Source organism: Astyanax mexicanus, chromosome 5 (assembly GCF_023375975.1).
Source record: "Astyanax mexicanus isolate ESR-SI-001 chromosome 5, AstMex3_surface, whole genome shotgun sequence".
Taxonomy (NCBI): domain Eukaryota; kingdom Metazoa; phylum Chordata; class Actinopteri; order Characiformes; family Acestrorhamphidae; genus Astyanax; species Astyanax mexicanus.
The window spans coordinates 42201639-42224242 of NC_064412.1; the positions used below are offsets into that span (position 1 = coordinate 42201639).

The following is a 22604-nucleotide window of genomic DNA, read 5'->3' on the forward strand; positions in this document are numbered from 1 at the left end:
TGCCTAGCAACCACTTTAGAAATGATAGCAACAGCCTAGCAACCACTTACCAACACCTTAGCAACCATTAGGAAAACGTTAGCAACTGCCTAGCAACCACTTAGCAACCACTTTAGAAATGATAGCAACTGCCTAGCAACCAGTTAGCAACCACTTAGCAACCACTAGGAAAACGTTAGCAACTGCCTAGCAACCACTTAGCAACCACTTTAGAAATGATAGCAACTGCCTAGCAACCAGTTAGCAACCACTTAGCAACCACTAGGAAAACGTTAGCAACTGCCTAGCAACCACTTAGCAACTGCCTAGCAACCACTTAGAAAACGTTAGCAACTGCCTAGCAACCATTTAGCAACTGCCTAGCAACCACCTGGAATACGTTAGCAACTGCCTAGTAACCACTTAGCAACCACCTGGAAAACGTTAGCAACTGCCTAGCAACCACTGACCAACCACCTGGAAAACGTTAGCAACTGCCTAGCAACCACTTAGCAACTGCCTAGCAACCACCTGGAATACGTTAGCAACTGCCTAGCAACCACTTAGCAACCACCTGGAAAACGTTAGCAACTGCCTAGCAACCACTTAGCAACCACCTGGAAAACGTTAGCAACTGCCTAGCAACCACTTAGCAACTGCCTAGCAACCACTTGGAAAACGTTAGCAACTGCCTAGCAACCACTTAGCAACTGCCTAGCAACCACCTGGAAAACGTTAGCAACTGCCTAGCAACCACTTAGCAACCACCTGGAAAACGTTAGCAACTGCCTAGCAACCACTTAGCAACACCTTAACAACCACTAGGAAAACGTTAGCAACTGCCTAGCAACCACTTAGCAACCACTTTAGAAATGATAGCAACTGCCTAGCAACCACCTAGCAACACCTTAGCAACCACCCCAGATACCATAGCAACACCTTAGCAACCAACTAGCAACAAGTTATCAACCACCTAGCAACATCTTAGCAACCACCCCGCATACCATAGCAACACCCTAGCAACAACCTAGCAACCACCTAGCAACACCTTAGCAACCACCTGTTATATGTTAGCAACTGCCTAGCAACCAGTTAGCAACAGCTTAGCAACCACCCGGAAAACATTAGCAACTGCCTAGCAACAGCTTAGCAACCACTTCAGAAATGATAGCAACTGCTAGCATCAAATTGGCAATCAAAAGATTAACCAAAAGTTTTACGATTTCAGCATTTAAACAAACGTTTTTAGATTTCAGTGTTTAACTAAACGTTTTTAGATTTCAGCGTTTAACCAAACGTTTTTAGATTTCAGCGTTTAACCAAACGTTTTTAGATTTCAGCGTTTAACCAAACGTTTTTAGATTTCAGCGTTTAACCAAACATTTTTACATTTCGGCGTTTTTGGCATTTAGCGTTTAGCCAAAAGTTAACAGCATATCCACGACTCTTCACACTCTTCAGACAGAAACAGCTTAGCAACCATTTTAACTTTTTAACGTTATTAGCGTTCTTTTCCAAGCCAACTTAAAGTTCGTTCACGAACTTTGCCTTTTCTAGTTATTATTATTATTCCGCGCTCAAAATTTAATCACTATCTCCTCCTAGGGCTTTTGACGTAGAACCACGAAATTTTGCAGTATCGTAGGACCTATACCCGAATAGGTTGCTTGTGCTTTTTTAAGCGATACATCGTACGGTTTTCGTAAAAACTTCGTAAACGTACGCTTTTTTTTCCCATAGGAAATGAATGGGGGACAACTTTGAACGACTGTGTAGGTAACAATTTTTGACATACAAAGACAAAAATCGGACGGTCTATAGAACTTACCGCGTTCTTTCCGAAAATTTTAACGTTTCGACGATACGTCGTACGGTTTTCGTACAAATGTCGTACGAAGTTTTCCCATAGAAATGAATGGGGGGCCCAGAGTTCCATCTCACACACGAGCAGCTCTGCGCACGGAACCCCTTCTCTCCCCTGCTCCTCCAGTACTGTGAGTGTATGGAGGAGCTGCTGTATGGAGCAGCTATCAGTCAAAAGTTTGGACACCCCGGCACCCCAGCCAGGGCTTAGCAACCACCTAATAACTGCTTAGCAACCACCTTAGCAACCACCTGGAAAACGTTAGCAACTGCATAGCAACCACTTAGCAACACCTTAGCAACCACCTGGAAAACGTTAGCAACTGCCTAGCAACCAGTTAGCAACCACCTGGAAAACGTTAGCAACTGCCTAGCAACCACTTAGCAACTGCCTAGCAACCACCTGGAATACGTTAGCAACTGCCTAGCAACCACTTAGCAACCACCTGGAAAACGTTAGCAACTGCCTAGCAACAACTTAGCAACTGCCTAGCAACCACCTGGAAAATGTTAGCAACTGCCTAGCAACCACTTAGCAACCACCTGGAAAACGTTAGCAACTGCCTAGCAACCACTTAGCAACTGCCTAGCAACCACTTGGAAAACGTTAGCAACTGCCTAGCAACCACTTAGCAACTGCCTAGCAACCACCTGGAAAACGTTAGCAACTGCATAGCAACCACTTAGCAACCACCTGGAAAACGTTAGCAACTGCCTAGCAACCACTTAGCAACTGCCTAGCAACCACTTGGAAAACGTTAGCAACTGCCTAGCAACCACTTAGCAACTGCCTAGCAACCACCTGGAATACGTTAGCAACTGCCTAGCAACCACCTGGAAAACGTTAGCAACTGCCTAGCAACCACTGAGCAACCACCTGGAAAACGTTAGCAACTGCCTAGCAACCACTTAGCAACTGCCTAGCAACCACCTGGAATACGTTAGCAACTGCCTAGCAACCACTTAGCAACCACCTGGAAAACGTTAGCAACTGCCTAGCAACAACTTAGCAACTGCCTAGCAACCACCTGGAAAACGTTAGCAACTGCCTAGCAACCACTTAGCAACCACCTGGAAAACGTTAGCAACTGCCTAGCAACCACTTAGCAACTGCCTAGCAACCACTTGGAAAACGTTAGCAACTGCCTAGCAACCACTTAGCAACTGCCTAGCAACCACCTGGAAAACGTTAGCAACTGCCTAGCAACCACTTAGCAACCACCTGGAAAACGTTAGCAACTGCCTAGCAACCACTTAGCAGCTGCCTAGCAACCACCTGGAATATGTTAGCAACTACCTAGCAACCACTTAGCAACCACCTGGAAAATGTTAGCAACTGCCTAGCAACCACTTATCAACTGCCTAGCAACCACTTGGAAAACGTTAGCAACTGCCTAGCAACCACTTAGCAACTGCCTAGCAACCACCTGGAAAACGTTAGCAACTGCCTAGCAACCACTTAGCAACCACCAGGAAAACGTTAGCAACTGCCTAGCAACCACTTAGCAACCACTTTAGAAATGAAAGCAACTGCCTAGCAACCACTTAGCAACTCCTTAACAACCATTGGGAAAACGTTAGCAACTGCCTAGCAACCACTTTAGAAATGATAGCAACTGCCTAGCAACCACTTAGCAACACCTTAACAACCACTAGGAAAACGATAGCAACTGCCTAGCAACCACTTAGCAACCACTTTAGAAATGATAGCAACTGCCTAGCAACCACTTAGCAACCACCTAGCAACACCTTAGCAACCACCTGTTATATGTTAGCAATTGCCTAGCAACCAGTTAGCAACAACTTAGCAACCACCTGGAAAACATTAGCAATTGCCTAGCAACAGCTTAGCAACCTTTTGAGAAATGATAGCAACTGCCTAGCAACACATTAGCAATCAAAAGTTTAACCAAAAGTTTTACGATTTCAGCATTTAAACAAGCGTTTTTAGATTTCAGCGTTTAACCAAACGTTTTTAGATGTCAGCGTTTAATCAAACGTTTTTAGATTTCAGCGTTTAACCAAACGTTTTTAGATTTCAGCGTTTAACCAAATGTTTTTAGATTTCAGCGTTTAACCAAATGTTTTTAGATTTCATCGTTTAACCAAACGTTTTTAGATTTCAGCGTTTAATCAAACATTTTTAGATTTCAGCATTTAATCAAATGTTTTTAGATTTCAGCGTTTAACCAAATGTTTTTAGATTTCAGCGTTTCACTTTAGAAATTATAGCAACTGCCTAGCAACCAGTTAGCAACACCTTAGCAACCACCTGGAAAACGTTAGCAACTGCCTAGCAACCACTTAGCAACACCTTAGCAACCACCTGGAAAACGTTAGCAACTGCCTAGCAACCACTTAGCAACCACTTTAGAAATGATAGCAACTGCCTAGCAACCAGTTAGCAACACCTTAGCAACCACCAGGAAAACGTTAGAAACAGCCTAGCAACAGCTTAGCAACCACTTTAGAAACGATAGCAACTGCCTAGCAACCACTTAGCAACACCTTAGCAACCACTAGGAAAACGTTAGCAACTGCCTAGCAACCACTTAGCAACCACTTTAGAAATTATAGCAACTGCCTAGCAACCAGTTAGCAACACCTTAGCAACCACCTGGAAAACGTTAGCAACTGCCTAGCAACCACTTAGCAACACCTTAGCAACCACCTGGAAAACGTTAGCAACTGCCTAGCAACCACTTAGCAACCACTTTAGAAATTATAGCAACTGCCTAGCAACCAGTTAGCAACACCTTAGCAACCACCAGGAAAACGTTAGAAACAGCCTAGCAACAGCTTAGCAACCACTTTAGAAACGATAGCAACTGCCTAGCAACCACTTAGCAACACCTTAGCAACCACTAGGAAAACGTTAGCAACTGCCTAGCAACCACTTAGCAACCACTTTAGAAATTATAGCAACTGCCTAGCAACCAGTTAGCAACACCTTAGCAACCACCTGGAAAACGTTAGCAACTGCCTAGCAACCACTTAGCAACACCTTAGCAACCACCTGGAAAACGTTAGCAACTGCCTAGCAACCACTTAGCAACCACTTTAGAAATTATAGCAACTGCCTAGCAACCAGTTAGCAACACCTTAGCAACCACCAGGAAAACGTTAGAAACAGCCTAGCAACAGCTTAGCAACCACTTTAGAAACGATAGCAACTGCCTAGCAACCACTTAGCAACACCTTAGCAACCACTAGGAAAACGTTAGCAACTGCCTAGCAACCACTTAGCAACCACTTTAGAAATTATAGCAACTGCCTAGCAACCAGTTAGCAACACCTTAGCAACCACCTGGAAAACGTTAGCAACTGCCTAGCAACCACTTAGCAACACCTTAGCAACCACCTGGAAAACGTTAGCAATGGCCTAGCAACCACTTAGCAACCACTTTAGAAATTATAGCAACTGCCTAGCAACCAGTTAGCAACACCTTAGCAACCACCAGGAAAACGTTAGAAACAGCCTAGCAACAGCTTAGCAACCACATTAGAAACGATAGCAACTGCCTAGCAACCACTTAGCAACACCTTAGCAACCACTAGGAAAACGTAAGCAACTGTTTAGCAACCGCCTTGCAACCACTTAGCAACCATGTGTAATACATTAGCAAATAACTAGCAACCGCTTAGCAACAGCTTAGCAACCACCTGTAAGACGTTAGCAACTGCCTAGCAACCACTTTCAAGATTTTAGCATTTATCCAAATGTTTTTAGATTTCAGGGTTTAACCAAACATTTTTAGTTTCCAGCGTTTAACCACACATTTTTAGATTTCAACGTTTAACCAAACGTTTTTAGATTTCCGTGTTTTTGGCATTTAGCGTTTAGCAACCATTTGAACTTTTTAACGTTATTAGCGTTCTTTTCCAAGCCAACTTAAAGTTCGTTCACGAACTTTACCTTTTCTAGTTATTATTATTATTCTATTCGCAAAATTTAATCACTATCTCCTCCTAGGGCTTTTAACGTAGAACCACGAAATTTTGCAGTATCGTAGGACCTATACCCGAATAGGTTGCTTGTGCTTTTTTAAGCGATACATCGTACGGTTTTCGTAAAAACTTCGTAAACGTACGCATTTTTTTCCCATAGGAATGAATGGGGCCAAATTTTAAACGTCCGTATCCGCCACAATTTTTGAGATACGAACACCAAATTCGGCGAGCTTATAGATCTTATCGAGATCTTTAAATTAATAGGAGGTTGCGAAGTGATACGACGTACGGTTTTCGTACAATTGTCGTACGAAGTTTTCCCATAGAAATGAATGGGGGGCCCAGAGTTCCATCTCACACACGAGCAGCTCTGCGCACGGAACCCCTTCTCTCCCCTGCTCCTCCAGTACTGTGAGTGTATGGAGGAGCTGCTGTATGGAGCAGCTATCAGTCAAAAGTTTGGACACCCCGGCACCCCAGCCAGGTTTTAGCAACCACCTATTAACTGCTTAGCAACCACCTGGAAAACGTTAGCAACTGCCTAGCAACCACTTAGCAACACCTTAGCAACCACCTGGAAAACGTTAGCAACTGCCTAGCAACCACTTAGCAACACCTTAGCAACCACCTGGAAAATGTTAGCAACTGCCTAGCAACCACTTAGCAACAACTTAGCAACCACTTTAGAAATTATAGCAACTGCCTAGCAACCAGTTAGCAACCACTTAGCAAACACCTGGAAAATGTTAGCAACTGCCTAGCAACCACTTAGCAACACCTTAACAACCACTAGGAAAACGTTAGCAACCACTTAGCAACCACCTTAGAAACGATAGCAACTGCCTAGCAACCACTTTAGAAATGATAGCAACAGCCTAGCAACCACTTACCAACACCTTAGCAACCATTAGGAAAACGTTAGCAACTGCCTAGCAACCACTTAGCAACCACTTTAGAAATGATAGCAACTGCTTAGCAACCACCTAGCAACACCTTAGCAACCACCTAGCAACCACCTAGCAACACCTTAGCAACCACCCCGGTTACCATAGCAACACCTTAGCAACCACCTAGCAATACCTTAGCAACCACCTAGCAACCACTTAGCAACCACCTAGCAACACCTTAGCAACCACCCTAGATACCATAGCAACACCTTAGCAACCACCTAGCAACACCTTAGCAACCACCTAGCAACCACCTAGCAACACCTTAGCAACCACCCCGGATACCATAGCAACACCTTAGCAACCACCTAGCAATACCTTAGCAACCACCTAGCAACCACTTAGCAACCACCTAGCAACACCTTAGCAACCACCCTAGATACCATAGCAACACCTTAGCAACCACCTAGCAACACCTTAGCAACCACCTAGCAACCACCTAGCAACACCTTAGCAACCACCCCGGATACCATAGCAACACCTTAGCAACCACCTAGCAATACCTTAGCAACCACCTAGCAACCACTTAGCAACCACCTAGCAACACCTTAGCAACCACCCTAGATACCATAGCAACTGCTTAGCAACCACCTAGCAACACCTTAGCAACCACCTAGCAACCACCTAGCAACACCTTAGCAACCACCCCGGTTACCATAGCAACACCTTAGCAACCACCTAGCAATACCTTAGCAACCACCTAGCAACCACTTAGCAACCACCTAGCAACACCTTAGCAACCACCCTAGATACCATAGCAACTGCTTAGCAACCACCTAGCAACACCTTAGCAACCACCTAGCAACCACCTAGCAACACCTTAGCAACCACCCCGGTTACCATAGCAACACCTTAGCAACCACCTAGCAATACCTTAGCAACCACCTAGCAACCACTTAGCAACCACCTAGCAACACCTTAGCAACCACCCTAGATACCATAGCAACACCTTAGCAACCACCTAGCAACACCTTAGCAACCACCTAGCAACCACCTAGCAACACCTTAGCAACCACCCCGGATACCATAGCAACACCTTAGCAACCGCATAGCAACACCTTAGCAACCACCCCGGATACCATAGCAACACCTTAGCAACCGCATAGCAACATCTTAGCAACCACCCCGGATACCATAGCAACACCTTAACAACCACCTAGCAACATCTTAGCAACCACCCCGGATACCATAGCAACACCTTAGCAACCACCTAGCAACCACCTAGAAACACCTTAGCAACCACCCCAGATACCATAGCAACACCTTAGCAACCACCTAGCAACACCCTAGCAACCACGTAGCAACATCTTAGCAACCACCCCAGATACCATAGCAACACCTTAGCAACAACCTAGCAACACCCTAGCAACCACCTAGCAACACCTTAGCAACTACCTGGTATATGTTAGCAACTGCCTAGCAACCAGTTAGCAATAGCTTAGCAACCACCTGGAAAACATTAGCAACTGCCTAGCAACAGCTTAGCAACCTTTTCAGAAATGATAGCAACTGCCTAGCAACACATTAGCAATCAAAAGTACAACCAAAAGTTTTACAATTTCAGCATTTAAATAAGCGTTTTTAGATTTCAGTGTTTGATCAAACGTTTTTAGATTTCAGCGTTTAACCAAACGTTTTTAGATTTCAGCGTTTAATCAAACGTTTTTAGATTTCAACGTTTAACTAAACGTTTTTAGATTTCAGCGTTTAACGAAACGTTTTTAGATTTCAGCGTTTAATCAAACGTTTTTAGATTTCAGCGTTTAACCAAATGTTTTTAGATTTCAGCGTTTAACCAAATGTTTTTAGATTTCAGCGTTTTTAGCATTTAGCGTTTAGCCAAAAGTTAACAGCATATCAATGACTCTTCACACTCTTCAGACGGAAAAAGCTTAGCAACCATTTTAACTTTTTAACGTTATTAGCGTTCTTTTCCAAGCCAACTTAAAGTTCGTTCACGAACTTTACCTTTTCTAGTTATTATTATTATTCCGCGCTCAAAATTTAATCACTATCTCCTCCTAGGGCTTTTGACGTAGAACCACGAAACTTTGCAGTATCGTAGGACCTATACCCGAATAGGTTGCTTGTGCTTTTTTAAGCGATACATCGTACGGTTTTCGTAAAAACTTCGTAAACGTACGCATTTTTTTCCCATAGGAATGAATGGGGCGAAATTTTAAACGTCCGTAACCGCCACAATTTTTGACATACAAATACAAAAATCGGACGGTCTATAGACCTTACCACGTTCTTTCCGAAAATTTTAACGTTTCGACGATACGTCGTACGGTTTTCGTACAAATGTCGTACGAAGTTTTCCCATTGAAATGAATGGGGGGCCCAGAGTTCCATCTCACACACGAGCAGCTCTGCGCACGGAACCCCTTCTCTCCCCTGCTCCTCCAGTACTGTGAGTGTATGGAGGAGCTGCTGTATGGAGCAGCTATCAGTCAAAAGTTTGGACACCCCGGCACCCCAGCCTGGGCTTAGCAACCACCTAATAACTGCTTAGCAACCACCTTAGCAACCACCTGGAAAACGTTAGCAACTGCCTAGCAACCACTTAGCAACACCTTAGCAACCACCTGGAAAACGTTAGCAACTGCCTAGCAACCACTTAGCAACCACCTGGAAAACGTTAGCAACTGCCTAGCAACCACTTAGCAACTGCCTAGCAACCACCTGGAATACGTTAGCAACTGCCTAGCAACCACTTAGCAACCACCTGGAAAACGTTAGCAACTGCCTAGCAACAACTTAGCAACTGCCTAGCAACCACCTGGAAAATGTTAGCAACTGCCTAGCAACCACTTAGCAACCACCTGGAAAACGTTAGCAACTGCCTAGCAACCACTTAGCAACTGCCTAGCAACCACTTGGAAAACGGTAGCAACTGCCTAGCAACCACTTAGCAACTGCCTAGCAACCACCTGGAAAACGTTAGCAACTGCCTAGCAACCACTAAGCAACCACCTGGAAAACGTTAGCAACTGCCTAGCAACCACTTAGCAACTGCCTAGCAACCACCTGGAAAACGTTAGCAACTGCCTAGCAACCACCTGGAAAACGTTAGCAACTGCCTAGCAACCACTTAGCAACTGCCTAGCAACCACTTGGAAAACGTTAGCAACTGCCTAGCAACCACTTAGCAACTGCCTAGCAACCACCTGGAATACGTTAGCAACTGCCTAGCAACCACTTAGCAACTGCCTAGCAACCACTTGGAAAACGTTAGCAACTGCCTAGCAACCACTTAGCAACTGCCTAGCAACCACCTGGAATACGTTAGCAACTGCCTAGCAACCACTTAGCAACCACCTGGAAAACGTTAGTAACTGCCTAGCAACAACTTAGCAACTGCCTAGCAACCACCTGGAAAATGTTAGCAACTGCCTAGCAACCACTTAGCAACCACCTGGAAAACGTTAGCAACTGCCTAGCAACCACTTAGCAACTGCCTAGCAACCACTTGGAAAACGTTAGCAACTGCCTAGCAACCACTTAGCAACTGCCTAGCAACCACCTGGAAAACGTTAGCAACTGCCTAGCAACCACTTAGCAACCACCTGGAAAACGTTAGCAACTGCCTAGCAACCACTTAGCAACTGCCTAGCAACCACCTAGAATATGTTAGCAACTGCCTAGCAACCACTTAGCAACCACCTGGAAAATGTTAGCAACTGCCTAGCAACCACTTAGCAACTGCCTAGCAACCACTTGGAAAACGTTAGCAACTGCCTAGCAACCACTTAGCAACTGCCTAGCAACCATCTGGATAACGTTAGCAACTGCCTAGCAACCACTTAGCAACCACCTGGAAAACGTTAGCAACTGCCTACCAACCACTTAGCAACCACCTGGAAAACGTTAGCAACTGCCTAGCAACCACTTAGCAACTGCCTAGCAACCACCTGGAATACGTTAGCAACTGCCTAGCAACCACTTAGCAACCACCTGGAAAACGTTAGCAACTGCCTAGCAACCACTTAGCAACTGCCTAGCAACCACCTGGAATATGTTAGCAACTGCCTAGCAACCACTTAGCAACCACCTGGAAAACGTTAGCAACTGCCTAGCAACCACTAAGCAACTGCCTAGCAACCACTTGGAAAACGTTAGCAACTGCCTAGCAACCACTTAGCAACTGCCTAGCAACCACCTGTTATATGTTAGCAATTGCCTAGCAACCAGTTAGCAACAGCTTAGCAACCACCTGTAAAACATTAGCAATTGCCTAGCAACAGCTTAGCAACCTTTTCAGAAATAATAGCAACCGCCTAGCAACACATTAGCAATCAAAAGTTTAACCAAAAGTTTTACGATTTCAGCATTTAAACAAGCGTTTTTAGATTTCAGCGTTTAACCAAACGTTTTTAGATTTCAGCGTTTAACCAAACGTTTTTGGATTTCAGCGTTTAACTAAATGTTTTTAGATTTCAGCGTTTAACCAAACGTTTTTAGATTTCAGTGTTTAATCGAACGTTTTTAGATTTCAGCGTTTAACCAAACGTTTTTAGATTTCAGCGTTTAATCAAACGTTTTTGGATTTCAGCGTTTAACTAAATGTTTTTAGATTTCAGCGTTTAACCAAATGTTTTTAGATTTCAGCGTTTAATCAAACGTTTTTAGATTTCAGCGTTTAATCAAACATTTTTAGATTTCAGCGTTTAACCAAATATTTTTAGATTTCAGCGTTTAACCAAACGTTTTTAGATTTCAGCGTTTAATCAAACATTTTTAGATTTCAGCGTTTAACCAAATGTTTTTAGATTTCAGCGTTTTTAGCATTTAGCGTTAACAGCAAATCAATGACTCTTCACACTCTTCAGACGGAAAAAGCTTAGCAACCATTTTAACTTTTTAACGTTATTAGCGTTCTTTTCCAAGCCAACTTAAAGTTCGTTCACGAACTTTACCTTTTCTAGTTACATGTTGCATTTCAGTGTAAATGTGTGGCCTTTACTTATCCAACATGTGCACATGGCATTAATAATTTCTTCTGACCTCAATATTGGTCATAGTGTTTACATCAGAATTACCACAGAATTTTAGTAAGCTGCAATATTTTGTCAGGCCGTATAAATTGCCATAAATCACCCATATCCTAAATGCTTAAGAATGTAAAATACTTGCCATCAGCAGCCAGAGTCCGAGAGATTCCTGTAGGCCATGCTCTCTCTGGGTGGGTCTCTGCTCACATCACTCTCATTATTAAACTGGCGAGCACAGGCATAGCAGGTCAGGACTACTCCGGGGCCCTAGGCAAAATTCTGATAATGAGTCCTCCCACCTGAACTCAGCAGGCCCTCCAACCCAAACCTTTCACAGCTGATATAAGAGTCCAAATGTCATTAAAATGATATTTAAGGAGTGTAATCACCCATCACATCTATATACTGTCTCCAAACTGCTCCTCACAGACTCACTCCTCATTAAGTGCCAGGGTGTCATTTCATGTGAATATGAACACATTTAACACAGATGTGGAATAACAATAACAGAAACAAAACAAATTGTAGCTCTTGAATTTCACTCATTCACTGTCTAAGGTGAAGCATTTTAGCCTTTCTCAAACAGAATTTTAAGAAAAATTTAAAGTTGAATCTTCTCTCGATTTTTAGATTCGTCCATTTTTGTATCTTGTAACACAAATCTGATGGTAAAATTCCAACTTGCAAAATGCAAAAATTGAAAAATCTGAAAATAAAATTAATTTTTCTAATAATTTTTCCTGAAATTACAATTGTGAAGGGCAGAGAAAACTAAAATTGGAAAAATGGATAAAAACTTATTTCTTGTACACTGCACTACATTTAAAAAATAAAATGAGTTTTAATACCCAAGTTTCTATTTTTGCATTTAGCCTATAATATAAAAAAAAATAATTAATAAATGTTACACTGACCGCAAAGACTAGTTTTAGCTCTTTTTTTCTTTTTTGCAGCTTTGTACCACCTTAATTTGTGCAGGAGTTTAGTCCAGGCACATGTAACTGCTTCACTGCTTAAGGTGTAAATAAAATGTTAAAAAAGCCGGTGTTAGAATGATTGCTTGAATATGGCGGCAGCATTTAAAGTAGAACTAGTGTGATTGTGTGAATATAACAACAGCTTTTAAGGTAGAACTAGTGTGATTGTGTGAATATAGCAGGTGGAACTAGTGTGATTGTGTGAAAATATAGCGGCAGCATTTAAGGTAGAACTAGTGTGGTTGTGTGAATATAGCAGCAGCATTTAAGGTAGAACTAGTGTGATTGTGTGAAAATATAGCAGCAGCATTTAAGGTAGAACTAGTGTGATTGTGTGAATATAGCAGCAGCTTTTAACGTAGAACTAGTGTAATTTTTGTAAATATATAGCGACAGCATTTAAGGTAGAACTAGTGTGGTTGTGTGAATATAGCAGCAGCATTTAAGGTAGAACTAGTGTGATTGTGTGAATATAGCAGCAGCATTTAAGGTAGAACTAGTGTGATTGTGTGAAAATAGCAGCAGCATTTAAGGTAGAACTAGTGTGATTGTGTGAAAATATAGCGGCAGCATTTAAGGTAGAACTAGTGATTGCTTGAATATAGCAGCAGCATTTAATTAAGGTAGAACTAGTGTGATTGTGTGAATATAGCAGCAGCTTTTAAGGTAGAACTAGTGTGATTGTGTGAATATAGCAGCAGCTTTTAAGGTAGAACTAGTGTAATTTTTGTAAATATATAGCGACAGCTTGTAAGGTAGAACTAGTATAATTGTGTGAATATAGCAGCAGCTTTTAAGGTGGAACTAGTGTGCCTGCGTGAATATAACAACAGCTTTTAAGGTGGAACTAGCTTGATTTAGTTACAGTAACTTTGTAAAAATCAACTCTGCAACTGCTTCTAACTGTTTTAACGAGGAATGAAACAGTAAATAACTTTTTAAGTGAATTTGGTTGAGTTTAAATAAGTGTAGTATAAAACTTTAAGTTTTCGTTCACTTTCAGCTTTCAAGAGTTTCCAGAGGATCCATGATTATTACTCAGGAAGAATGCAGTAAGAAGCATGCTTTCAGGTTTACCTGACTGCTGTTGAAGCAGTTTGTCCCTTGAAGTCTTTCGCTTCATCTTAGGATATGGAACTTACTCTCCCTAATTTTTTAATTTGCAGGGCCCTATGCAGCCTGCATTGTGAGAGTATAGGGTAGGGCTGTGTATTGGCACCAACCTGGCGATACGATACGTATCACGATACAGGGCTCACGATGCGATATATCACGATACTGTAAAAAAAACCTCATACAACCATATGGATTTAATCTAAGTGGAACAAGTTTCATTTGTAAACAATCAGAACGGTGGGAGCTCCATTAGACTTAATAACAGGTCCTGTAGCATCTAATATCATGCCACTTTTTTCAACAGTTTTAAACACTCTGCCAGAAACAGTTACTAACATCAACATAACGTACAAAAAATGCTTGCAGGATTATTCATGTAAACAAGCAAGTACAAAAAAAAACATTGTAAACAGACCTGCTTTAAAGTTTGACCTGCTTTTTTAACATACTCTGAACAAATTATAAAATTGATCAATAAATAAAGAAAGTGCCAGGAGGATTCCTAACAAAATATGTAAAAAATAAATATATAAAATAAATAAAAAATTATGTAAATAAAAAAAGTAAATAAAAAAAAAAACTATTAAACTATAACTTTACTTCAGTTTGTATGTATGTCAGCGCTTATTTTTTATGTCAAGGTTTTTGTGGAGGAAGACAAGCTGATCAACATGCTAAGCTTTCAGGACACTTCTCTGTGCGTTTACAATGTCTCCTGCAGTGGAGAAAACCCTCTCTGCTGATATGCTTTTAGATTCTGCACTTACTTGCAGTGTACTGGACGCGCCAAATGGATCAAGATAGATCACAGCACTGCCACCTCGTGGTCGGGTGAATAAACAACACTGCCGGGAGTTTAATAAAAACACACTTCGATACAGCGTTTTTGAGAATCGATACATTATCGCGAAACCTAATATCGCGATATTCAAGTGTATCGATATTTTCTTACACCCCTAGTATAGGGTGGCCTGGCTCTGGGCACAGGCATCTGTTGGCTGATGTATCAGAGCAGTGGATCTGGTGATTTCCTCTGTTCACTTTGGTTACGCAGTGGTTTTGCATTTGGCAGCAGTTGTGAAAGAGGCGGAGTCTGACTTTACATCAAGTGCAGGTCTTAAAGGGATAGTTCGGTATTTTTGACATGAGTCTGTATGGCATCATCATAACCAGTGTCGTGCATCCACACTGACTTACCCCCCACAGCGTCCTGTGAGCCGAGTTCTTGTCCAGTTTAGGTCAAAGTGAAAGTAGTCCGGCATGTTTGCTGGGGTCAGGAAAATAACTCCTTTTTCTTCCCAAAGCAGTACGTGTTCAAAAGAGTGATTTATTTACATCACAAAAAACTAACCCTGCAAAAGTCACGCCTCGTAAATCACTTGGGTCCTACTTTCTCTCATTTCGTATCAGTGCGCGTCATTCTGACAGCGAGCTGCGCACGCGTCAACTTGTTCTGTGTTTTGGCAGTGCTTAGCAGCTGTGTTCAGACTAGCAACGCAAACGAGCTAACTTTAGGGAGAAGTCTATTGGCTTTTATAAGCTTTGTAAACACATATATATATATATAGCTAGGTGTGTGTGTGTGTGTGTTAAAATGGTATCGCAGCTCCAGCAGTGGCTCCAGTTTCATCTTCCACCACTTCTCTGTCCACCCTCTCTCTTTCTGCCCGATCTAATTCCATTTGGCGAAGTTCAACATCTGTATACTCGGGTTCATAAAGATATCCCCGTGGCTCTGAGCGGTGATCAATGTTTTCCTCGTCACTCTCGTAGTCAGACATGTTCTCGAGGCGAGAAGTAAACAAAGCGACCCAAACACGTAGGCTAGCTGTCAGGTTGCAGCGCTGCGCGCATTGATATGGAACGAGTGAAAGTAGGACCCAAGTGATTTACGAGGCGTGACTTTTGCAGGGTTAGTTTTTTGTGATGTAAATAAATCACTCTTTTGAACACGTACTGCTTTGGGAAGAAAAAGGAGTTATTTTCCTGACCCCAGCAAACATGCCGGACTACTTTCGCTTTGACCTAAACTGGACAAGAACTCGGCTCACAGGACGCTGTGGGGGGTAAGTCAGTGTGGATGCACGACACTGGTTATGATGATGCCATACAGACTCATGTCAAAAATACCGAACTATCCCTTTAATCCTCCTAGTGTTGGAAGCCTTTCTATATAGGAGAATAGGGATCTTCATATGAACAGGGATTGGGTAAATAGCACTGGCAAATGGGTGGAAAATGGAGTAAAATTAGGAATAATTTATTTTGAAAACATTCATTGCCGATTATGCCAACAAGTGTGTAATTGCGTGATTATGCTGTTTTGTTACTATAATTATATTGTGGCATAAAATAATCTAACCATGACAGTAATATAATTTCTTGCAGTTTTAATATATCTTCTAAATATAATAGATGTGGTGTAATGCCTATCTGTCATGGGTGTGTGCAGATAAACCGGATATGAGTATCCTGATTGGACAGGATGAAGAGTTTGAGTGACTGAGTGTATATATGTGTAGATTAGCGTGAGATGTGGAGGTGATTGGACCGTATGTGTAAATGCGTATGCAGGCAGCGTGGCAGATGGTCAGTCTGTCGGTGTGCTGTACAGAGTGTGTGCAGGGACAGTCGTGGTGAGAAGCAACATGTCATTAAGCAGATCTGACCCTCTGTGTGATTATTAAAGCATGCAGGAGCTGAGTGTGTGTGTTCGGATTCTATTCATAAAATCAGCCCATAGAGCAGTTATATAAAATCAACATTCTATTAGCTGTCACAAAAATAATGTCCTATGAGTTCTGGATTGGATGATAAATCTTTAAGTTATATGGTTTGTTATCTTATTATCTAATATTAATATCTAATATCTAACATTAATATGCACCCTGCTATTGTTATGACGTGTAATATATAAATATATACGCACCTTGGCACTAGGCCTGTACAATATATTGTAAATGTCCTTATAAGATATAAACCAGGGGTCCTCAAACTTTTAAACTAAAGGGCCAGCTCACTGTTCTTCAGTCTTCTGGGGGGCCGGACTAAAAATAAACATTAAAAACTATTTATCATGTGATACTGGTTGCATAATATATGCTATATGTGTAATTCACAATGCAGACATTTTAATGATTTATTAAGTAATAATTTCCATTATCCTACCTCATACAGTGCTTTTCCATAAGTTAATGTGAACTGTGAGCCTGCTTCTGGCTGACAAGACTGTCAATGTCAGGTTCCATGTTTGTTACTCTGTGTAGTGGGAAAATGGCAGAAATTTTTCTCCTTCACATGTTTAAGGAGGAGACCCAGTTTTACTTCAAAGCGCACCATCCGTGGTAACACTCACTAATTTAGCCCAGTCCAGATCTAAATCCGCCACCGTTTGGTGAACTTTCCTGTAGATGTCCTCTCCTGTTGTCGTTCCCTTGATGCTTTGTAGTCCAGCAAGCTCCTCTGTGACTTCGAACTTATCATTAGTTCCGCGGATGAAAATCAACAGTTGCGCCGTGTCACGCATACGTTGCTTTTGTCAAGAGCCAGTGAAAAGGAGCAAAGTCTTTTTGTCTGAGTTTGCAGTTGAAGGTGCAAATTGTCGCCCATTTCTTCTACTCTCCGTGTAACTGTGGGTGCGGATAGACTCACCGCGCTGAACAGGTCCGCCTCCTTGACAACCGCCGTCAGGCACTGTTTTACAAACTCTCCGTCGGTGAACGGCTTTCCACTGCTAGCTATTAGCTTGGCCACTTGAAAGCTAGCTCGAACTGATGATATATTTAGGTGTTTTTGCTTTATAAAAGAATTTTGCTGAGTCTCCAACACATGTTTCAGTTTTGCTATTTTGTCTGTCCTCACCTGCCCCGTCAGACAGCCGAACTTGTCTTTATGGCGCGATTCATAATGGCGGCGCAGGTTGTATTCCTTAAACACGGCGACTGACTCCTGGCATATGAGACAAACAGCCTTTTCTTTACATTGCACAAAAAGGTAGTCAGAGGTCCACTGTTGATTAAATACCCTGCACTCAGAGTCGATTTTTCTTTTCCTCGACATTCCGTCAGATGTGAGTCTCAGAGCTCATGCGAACAGCACAGAGCGAGTGGTAGTATGTTGTCTGATTACCGTGGGAAATAGCCTTCTGTTTTTTTTCATCTGTCTACGGAGACACTCGATGGCCAATTGTCATTTTTTTTTACTGTTTTTTTCCCCCGTATAGCTAATGCTGCTTGCGTGAGGGGCCAGGGAGCAGGTACTGCTGTTGGAGCTAAAGGGGCCGGTCAAATGAGCGCAGGGGGCCGTATGCGGCCCGCGGGCCGTAGTTTGAGGACCCCTGATATAAACATACAAAAAGATATGAATTATATTTAACTGTACATCACCATTTCTCTTAAACATATTGAGAGACCCTGCAACATTAGCACATTATAACACATACATACAATATACAAAAATAAATACAGTAAAAAGTTTCTAATTTCTAATTTAGAAGACATTTTAGAAGTAAATTTGCAGAGCAAATTGTGGTTGTATATTTCTGCTGAAATCCCCCAGCCAGCCTGTGGATTTGTAAATGTTGACACTGTTTACACCTGGTCACTTGGTGGTGGACTATTCTCAGACCACAAGTAAAACTGAGGTGTTTAAAAACTCAGGCAACACTGCTGTGTCGGATCCACTCATACCAGAACAACACAAAAATACACCACCACGCCTGTTTCGCTGCATTACCCACTACCCAAAAAACAGAATTTCGAGGTTTTCTTTAATCTGATAACAATTCTCTACATTGTATCAAACTTTCATGATGAAAATACAAAAAGAAAAGAAAAAAACTTCTTCTTCGCTTATGGAATGAAGCATTGTTATACATGCATAGATGTTGCTTGCTTAATTATTGAGCACAGGGTAACTATGCTCTTTTGTATTTTCTCTCTTTCTCTCTCTCCCTCTCTCTCTCTCTCTCTCTTACTCTCTGTTGTAGTGATGATAAGCCGGCAGCAGCGGCGGGTGCAGCTGATGCGGATCAGACAAAAGGAGGAGAGGCGCGAGAGTAGCAGGAAAAAGCGACGGAAGCAGCAGTCGCAGCACTCACACCACACTCATGCAGCCAAAGCCATGCACCCCGAGCCAGCCTACCGCAGAAAACCCAACCCCGTCCGCCGATACGACGGAGACGTCCTGTCACCTGTGAGAATCTGCACACACTAAAAGGCCCAATCGTATTTCTCATTTCTACCCTACCACTCGATTCTGAGAGTCAATTCTGGTTAAACTTCTCCCTCTAAGAAATGGGACAACCCTTATAGAAGCTGATACATCATCAGAATAAATAAATGAAAAGAGCACTGCTTCATTAACAGCAGCTACAGTCTGTTGTGATGCAGAGGAGCTGTACAGTTCAGTAAATTCACTGCTGTACTTTGTTTATATTTAGAGCATAAATATAATATCGAGACAGCCTTCCCATAGATGCAAAAAAAAGAAATGGGGCTAAGTGGTATGGGGTGAAATGAGATTGGGCTAAAATATTTCTCTCCCTTTCCCTCTCTCTTTCTCTCGCACATACATAAACACAAACACACGTACACTTTTGCCTTTCGAAATATCAATATTACATGGCTTGTTGTACAACTTACAGGGGTTGGAAAACTGAAACACCTGTCATTTTAGTGTGGGAGGTTCGTGGCTAAATTGGAGCAGCCTGGTGGCCAATCTTCATTAATTGCACATTGCACCAGTAAGAGCAGAGTGTGAAGGTTCAATTAGCAGGGTTTATTACACAACATTATGAGTGACATACCAGAATTCAAAAGAGGACAAATTGTTGGTGCACGTCTTGCTGGCGCATCTGTGACCAAGACAGCAAGCTTTGTGATGTATCAAGAGTGACGGTATCCAGGGTAATGTCAGCATACCACCAAGAAGGACGAACCACATCCAACAGGATTAACTGTGGACGCTGTAAGAGGAAGCTGTCTGAAAGGGATGTTTGGGTGCTAATCCAGATTGTATCCAAAAAACATAAAACCACGGCTGCCCAAATCACGACAGAATTCAGTGTGCACCTCAACTCTCCTGTTTCTACCAGAACTGTCCGTCAGGACAATAAATTATTTTGGTCTAAAACCAGGTGTTTCAGTTTCATCATCCAACCCCTGTATATACATAACCTTAAGTTTTGTTGACCTCAAAATTGCCAATTGTGTTTAGTTAGCATCTGCAGCCCATTAATATGAACAGGCTGGTATGCAGACTTTGTTTTAAAACTGAATTTTTGTTTTATTTCTATTTTATGTGTGGAGGCTATTTAAAAAAAATAATATTAGATTTTTTAAGGAAAAGAGGTTGAGTGAATTCTGTGGTGTGTACTCGTTCTCAGCCTCCTACTATTTGAGGCATTACTAGGGATAGGGGGAGTCCTAATGTGTGGGTGGGGTAAAAAGCCTTACAAATTGGGGTGAATGTGATAAAATTGGAAATAAATTACTTAAAATAAAATTAAAATAACATAATATAGGCAGAACTATTTCTGGGACACTAGATAGTCCAACGTATTGTTTATACAGACAGGCCTACCCACACTCATAAATAAATAATAGCTCTTATCCGCTGTTGGAATTCTTTTAATTTATGTAATCACACTGTGTTCTTCTCTCTCTCTGTAACAGAGCTACATCCAGAGTTTCCGTGATCGGCAGGTGGACGGCATGTACCCCGGATCCAGACTCTCTGGCGGCCACACTGCTGTAGACATGGACTACGACTGCGGCTCCACTGTACCCCTCACCGCTGGGGCTGGACCCAACCTCCGAGTGTGACATTACCACACACTTAAAACACACACTCGCACGCACATGCACACAAACACACACTCCTCTCGCTATTGTGGTGCTGTCCCTGACTTCTACACAGTTCTACACCAACTGCCTCCTTTCCAGTTGATCAGAGAGCGGCAGGTCTAAGCATGTTACTGACGGGCTGTGGCGGGTGTGTTCAAGGCTTAAACACACACACACACTCACACACACACACACACACACACACAGACACACACCCCACATACAAACACTGAACATGTGCCTGACTTCTGGCACCTTGTTACCCAAAAAGACTTGGTGCAGCGCATTGAGCGACTATAAACGAAGAAATGAATAGAATCTGGGCTTGTTTACTTCACATTGTTTTATACATCAGTGTCAAAGCAGTGTGATGAGCATCCATAAATGTTCGGTGTCCGTCCTGCATTACTGCGTCTTTCTTTCTAGTGAGGAGTTCTTTATCTCTTGGTGCTGAAACTTTTGTCTTTGTAATCTTTTAACGCTGACTGCCCTCTGCCCTGCCACCTCTCAACTATAGAGCTTAAAGCTGACGAAGTATTTGAATCTGCATTTTGTCCGTCTGTTGAATTAAATTTGCGTGACTTTAGTTCAATTTAAAATATTGTTGAATTGAGCTTGTAAGGTGGTGAATTTTTTTTTTATTAAATATTTATTTTAAAATATATTTAACATTTTTAGATTCATACATTTACAGATTCATAAATTCAAATCTCTTTTAGATGTTTTAAATCAAATATTGTTTCAAATTTTCTTCTATATTTGGAAGAACAATTACGCCACTTACTCACTGGAACTCCCTCATTCACTAGTAATACACCCAACACTAGGAGCACTGAGTATTAGTGCAAGCTTCCAACTTCCAACCTCCACCAATGCAGCATCTAGGAGTGCATTGGGAGTGATGTGAAGGAAGAGCGGCATTAAATGCACCCGGAGAGAGCATGACCTATTGCCTTTACTCGGACTCCGGCTGCTGATGGAGAAGCAGCATAACCCAGGATTAAAAACAGCAATCCTCAGATCATAGTGATAACGCCTTTGTCTACTGGACCACACTTTTTCTCATTTTTTTCACAGCAGCAGTTTTTTAAAATTCAAGTTAATTATGCCATTGAATATTTCAAATTGATCAAAAATCATGTAATTTTAACTCAAGTAAATGAATAAAAATGTAGATTCAAAGATTTCTCAGCTGTTTAAGCTCCAAACTTGTCACTGTAACTCTGTGGATCCTGTTCATCTGTGTCTGTACTGTGATGTATCCCACATTCTTGCCCTGGACTGTACCAAATAGCTGTGTATAGTAGGGGTGGAGATTTTGTCTTTGGGGAGGCTCCAGCGGGAGGTTGTCTCAGGAGAATCTGCTCCTTGGCCTCAATTCAAACAGGCTGCAGGGGAAAGAGCCATATTACCGCAGACCCACTGCTCCTCTCCGGGACTGTCAGCGGCTGGTGGAGACGGGCACAGGAGGATTAGAGACAAAGCAGAAGAAGAAAGAGCTACTCAGGGACAGCCGGAACAGTGCGAACTGTCAAAGAATGGACCTGACTGTGTACGACCCAAGGACCAGCTGTAGAGTGTGAGAACTTTGATGTGAAGACTTACGGGCTGAACTTACAAACCCTTCAGAAAATACAAAAATGCAGGATTTTTTGTATTTTTTTTGTTTTGTTTTCCCCAAAGCTGTTCACTCATTGCTGTGTTTTTTTAATATATATATTTTTTAATTTGCAGTGCCATCTAACGTCTATGATGACGCCTTGTAGGTCTATGCTTACGTCAATGACGGTGTCATTCAGGGCAGGCTGGGAAGATAGCAGGCTCAGAGCCCAGAGGCTCCAGACGTTGTGATTAAACTTCACGCTGTAAGAAGCCCCACAGTCCAGCAGGCCAAAAATAGGCTGATGCATCCTCTGTTTATAGGATATTGCA

The 22604-nt window shown here is 42.2% G+C and overlaps 1 protein-coding gene across 1 annotated transcript in view; it reads left to right on the plus strand.

Moving 5' to 3' along the window:
• Window positions 1–21468, plus strand: part of tmem198b (transmembrane protein 198b) — a 60605-nt gene extending 39137 nt beyond the window's left edge. The window contains exons 4-5 of the mRNA XM_022675495.2: window positions 18815–19020; window positions 20502–21468. Of these exons, the coding sequence (XP_022531216.1) occupies window positions 18815–19020; window positions 20502–20651 (356 nt within the window). The 3' untranslated portion in view covers window positions 20652–21468. The remainder of the gene's footprint in view (window positions 1–18814; window positions 19021–20501) is intronic.
• The last annotated feature ends 1136 nt before the right edge of the window (window positions 21469–22604 follow it).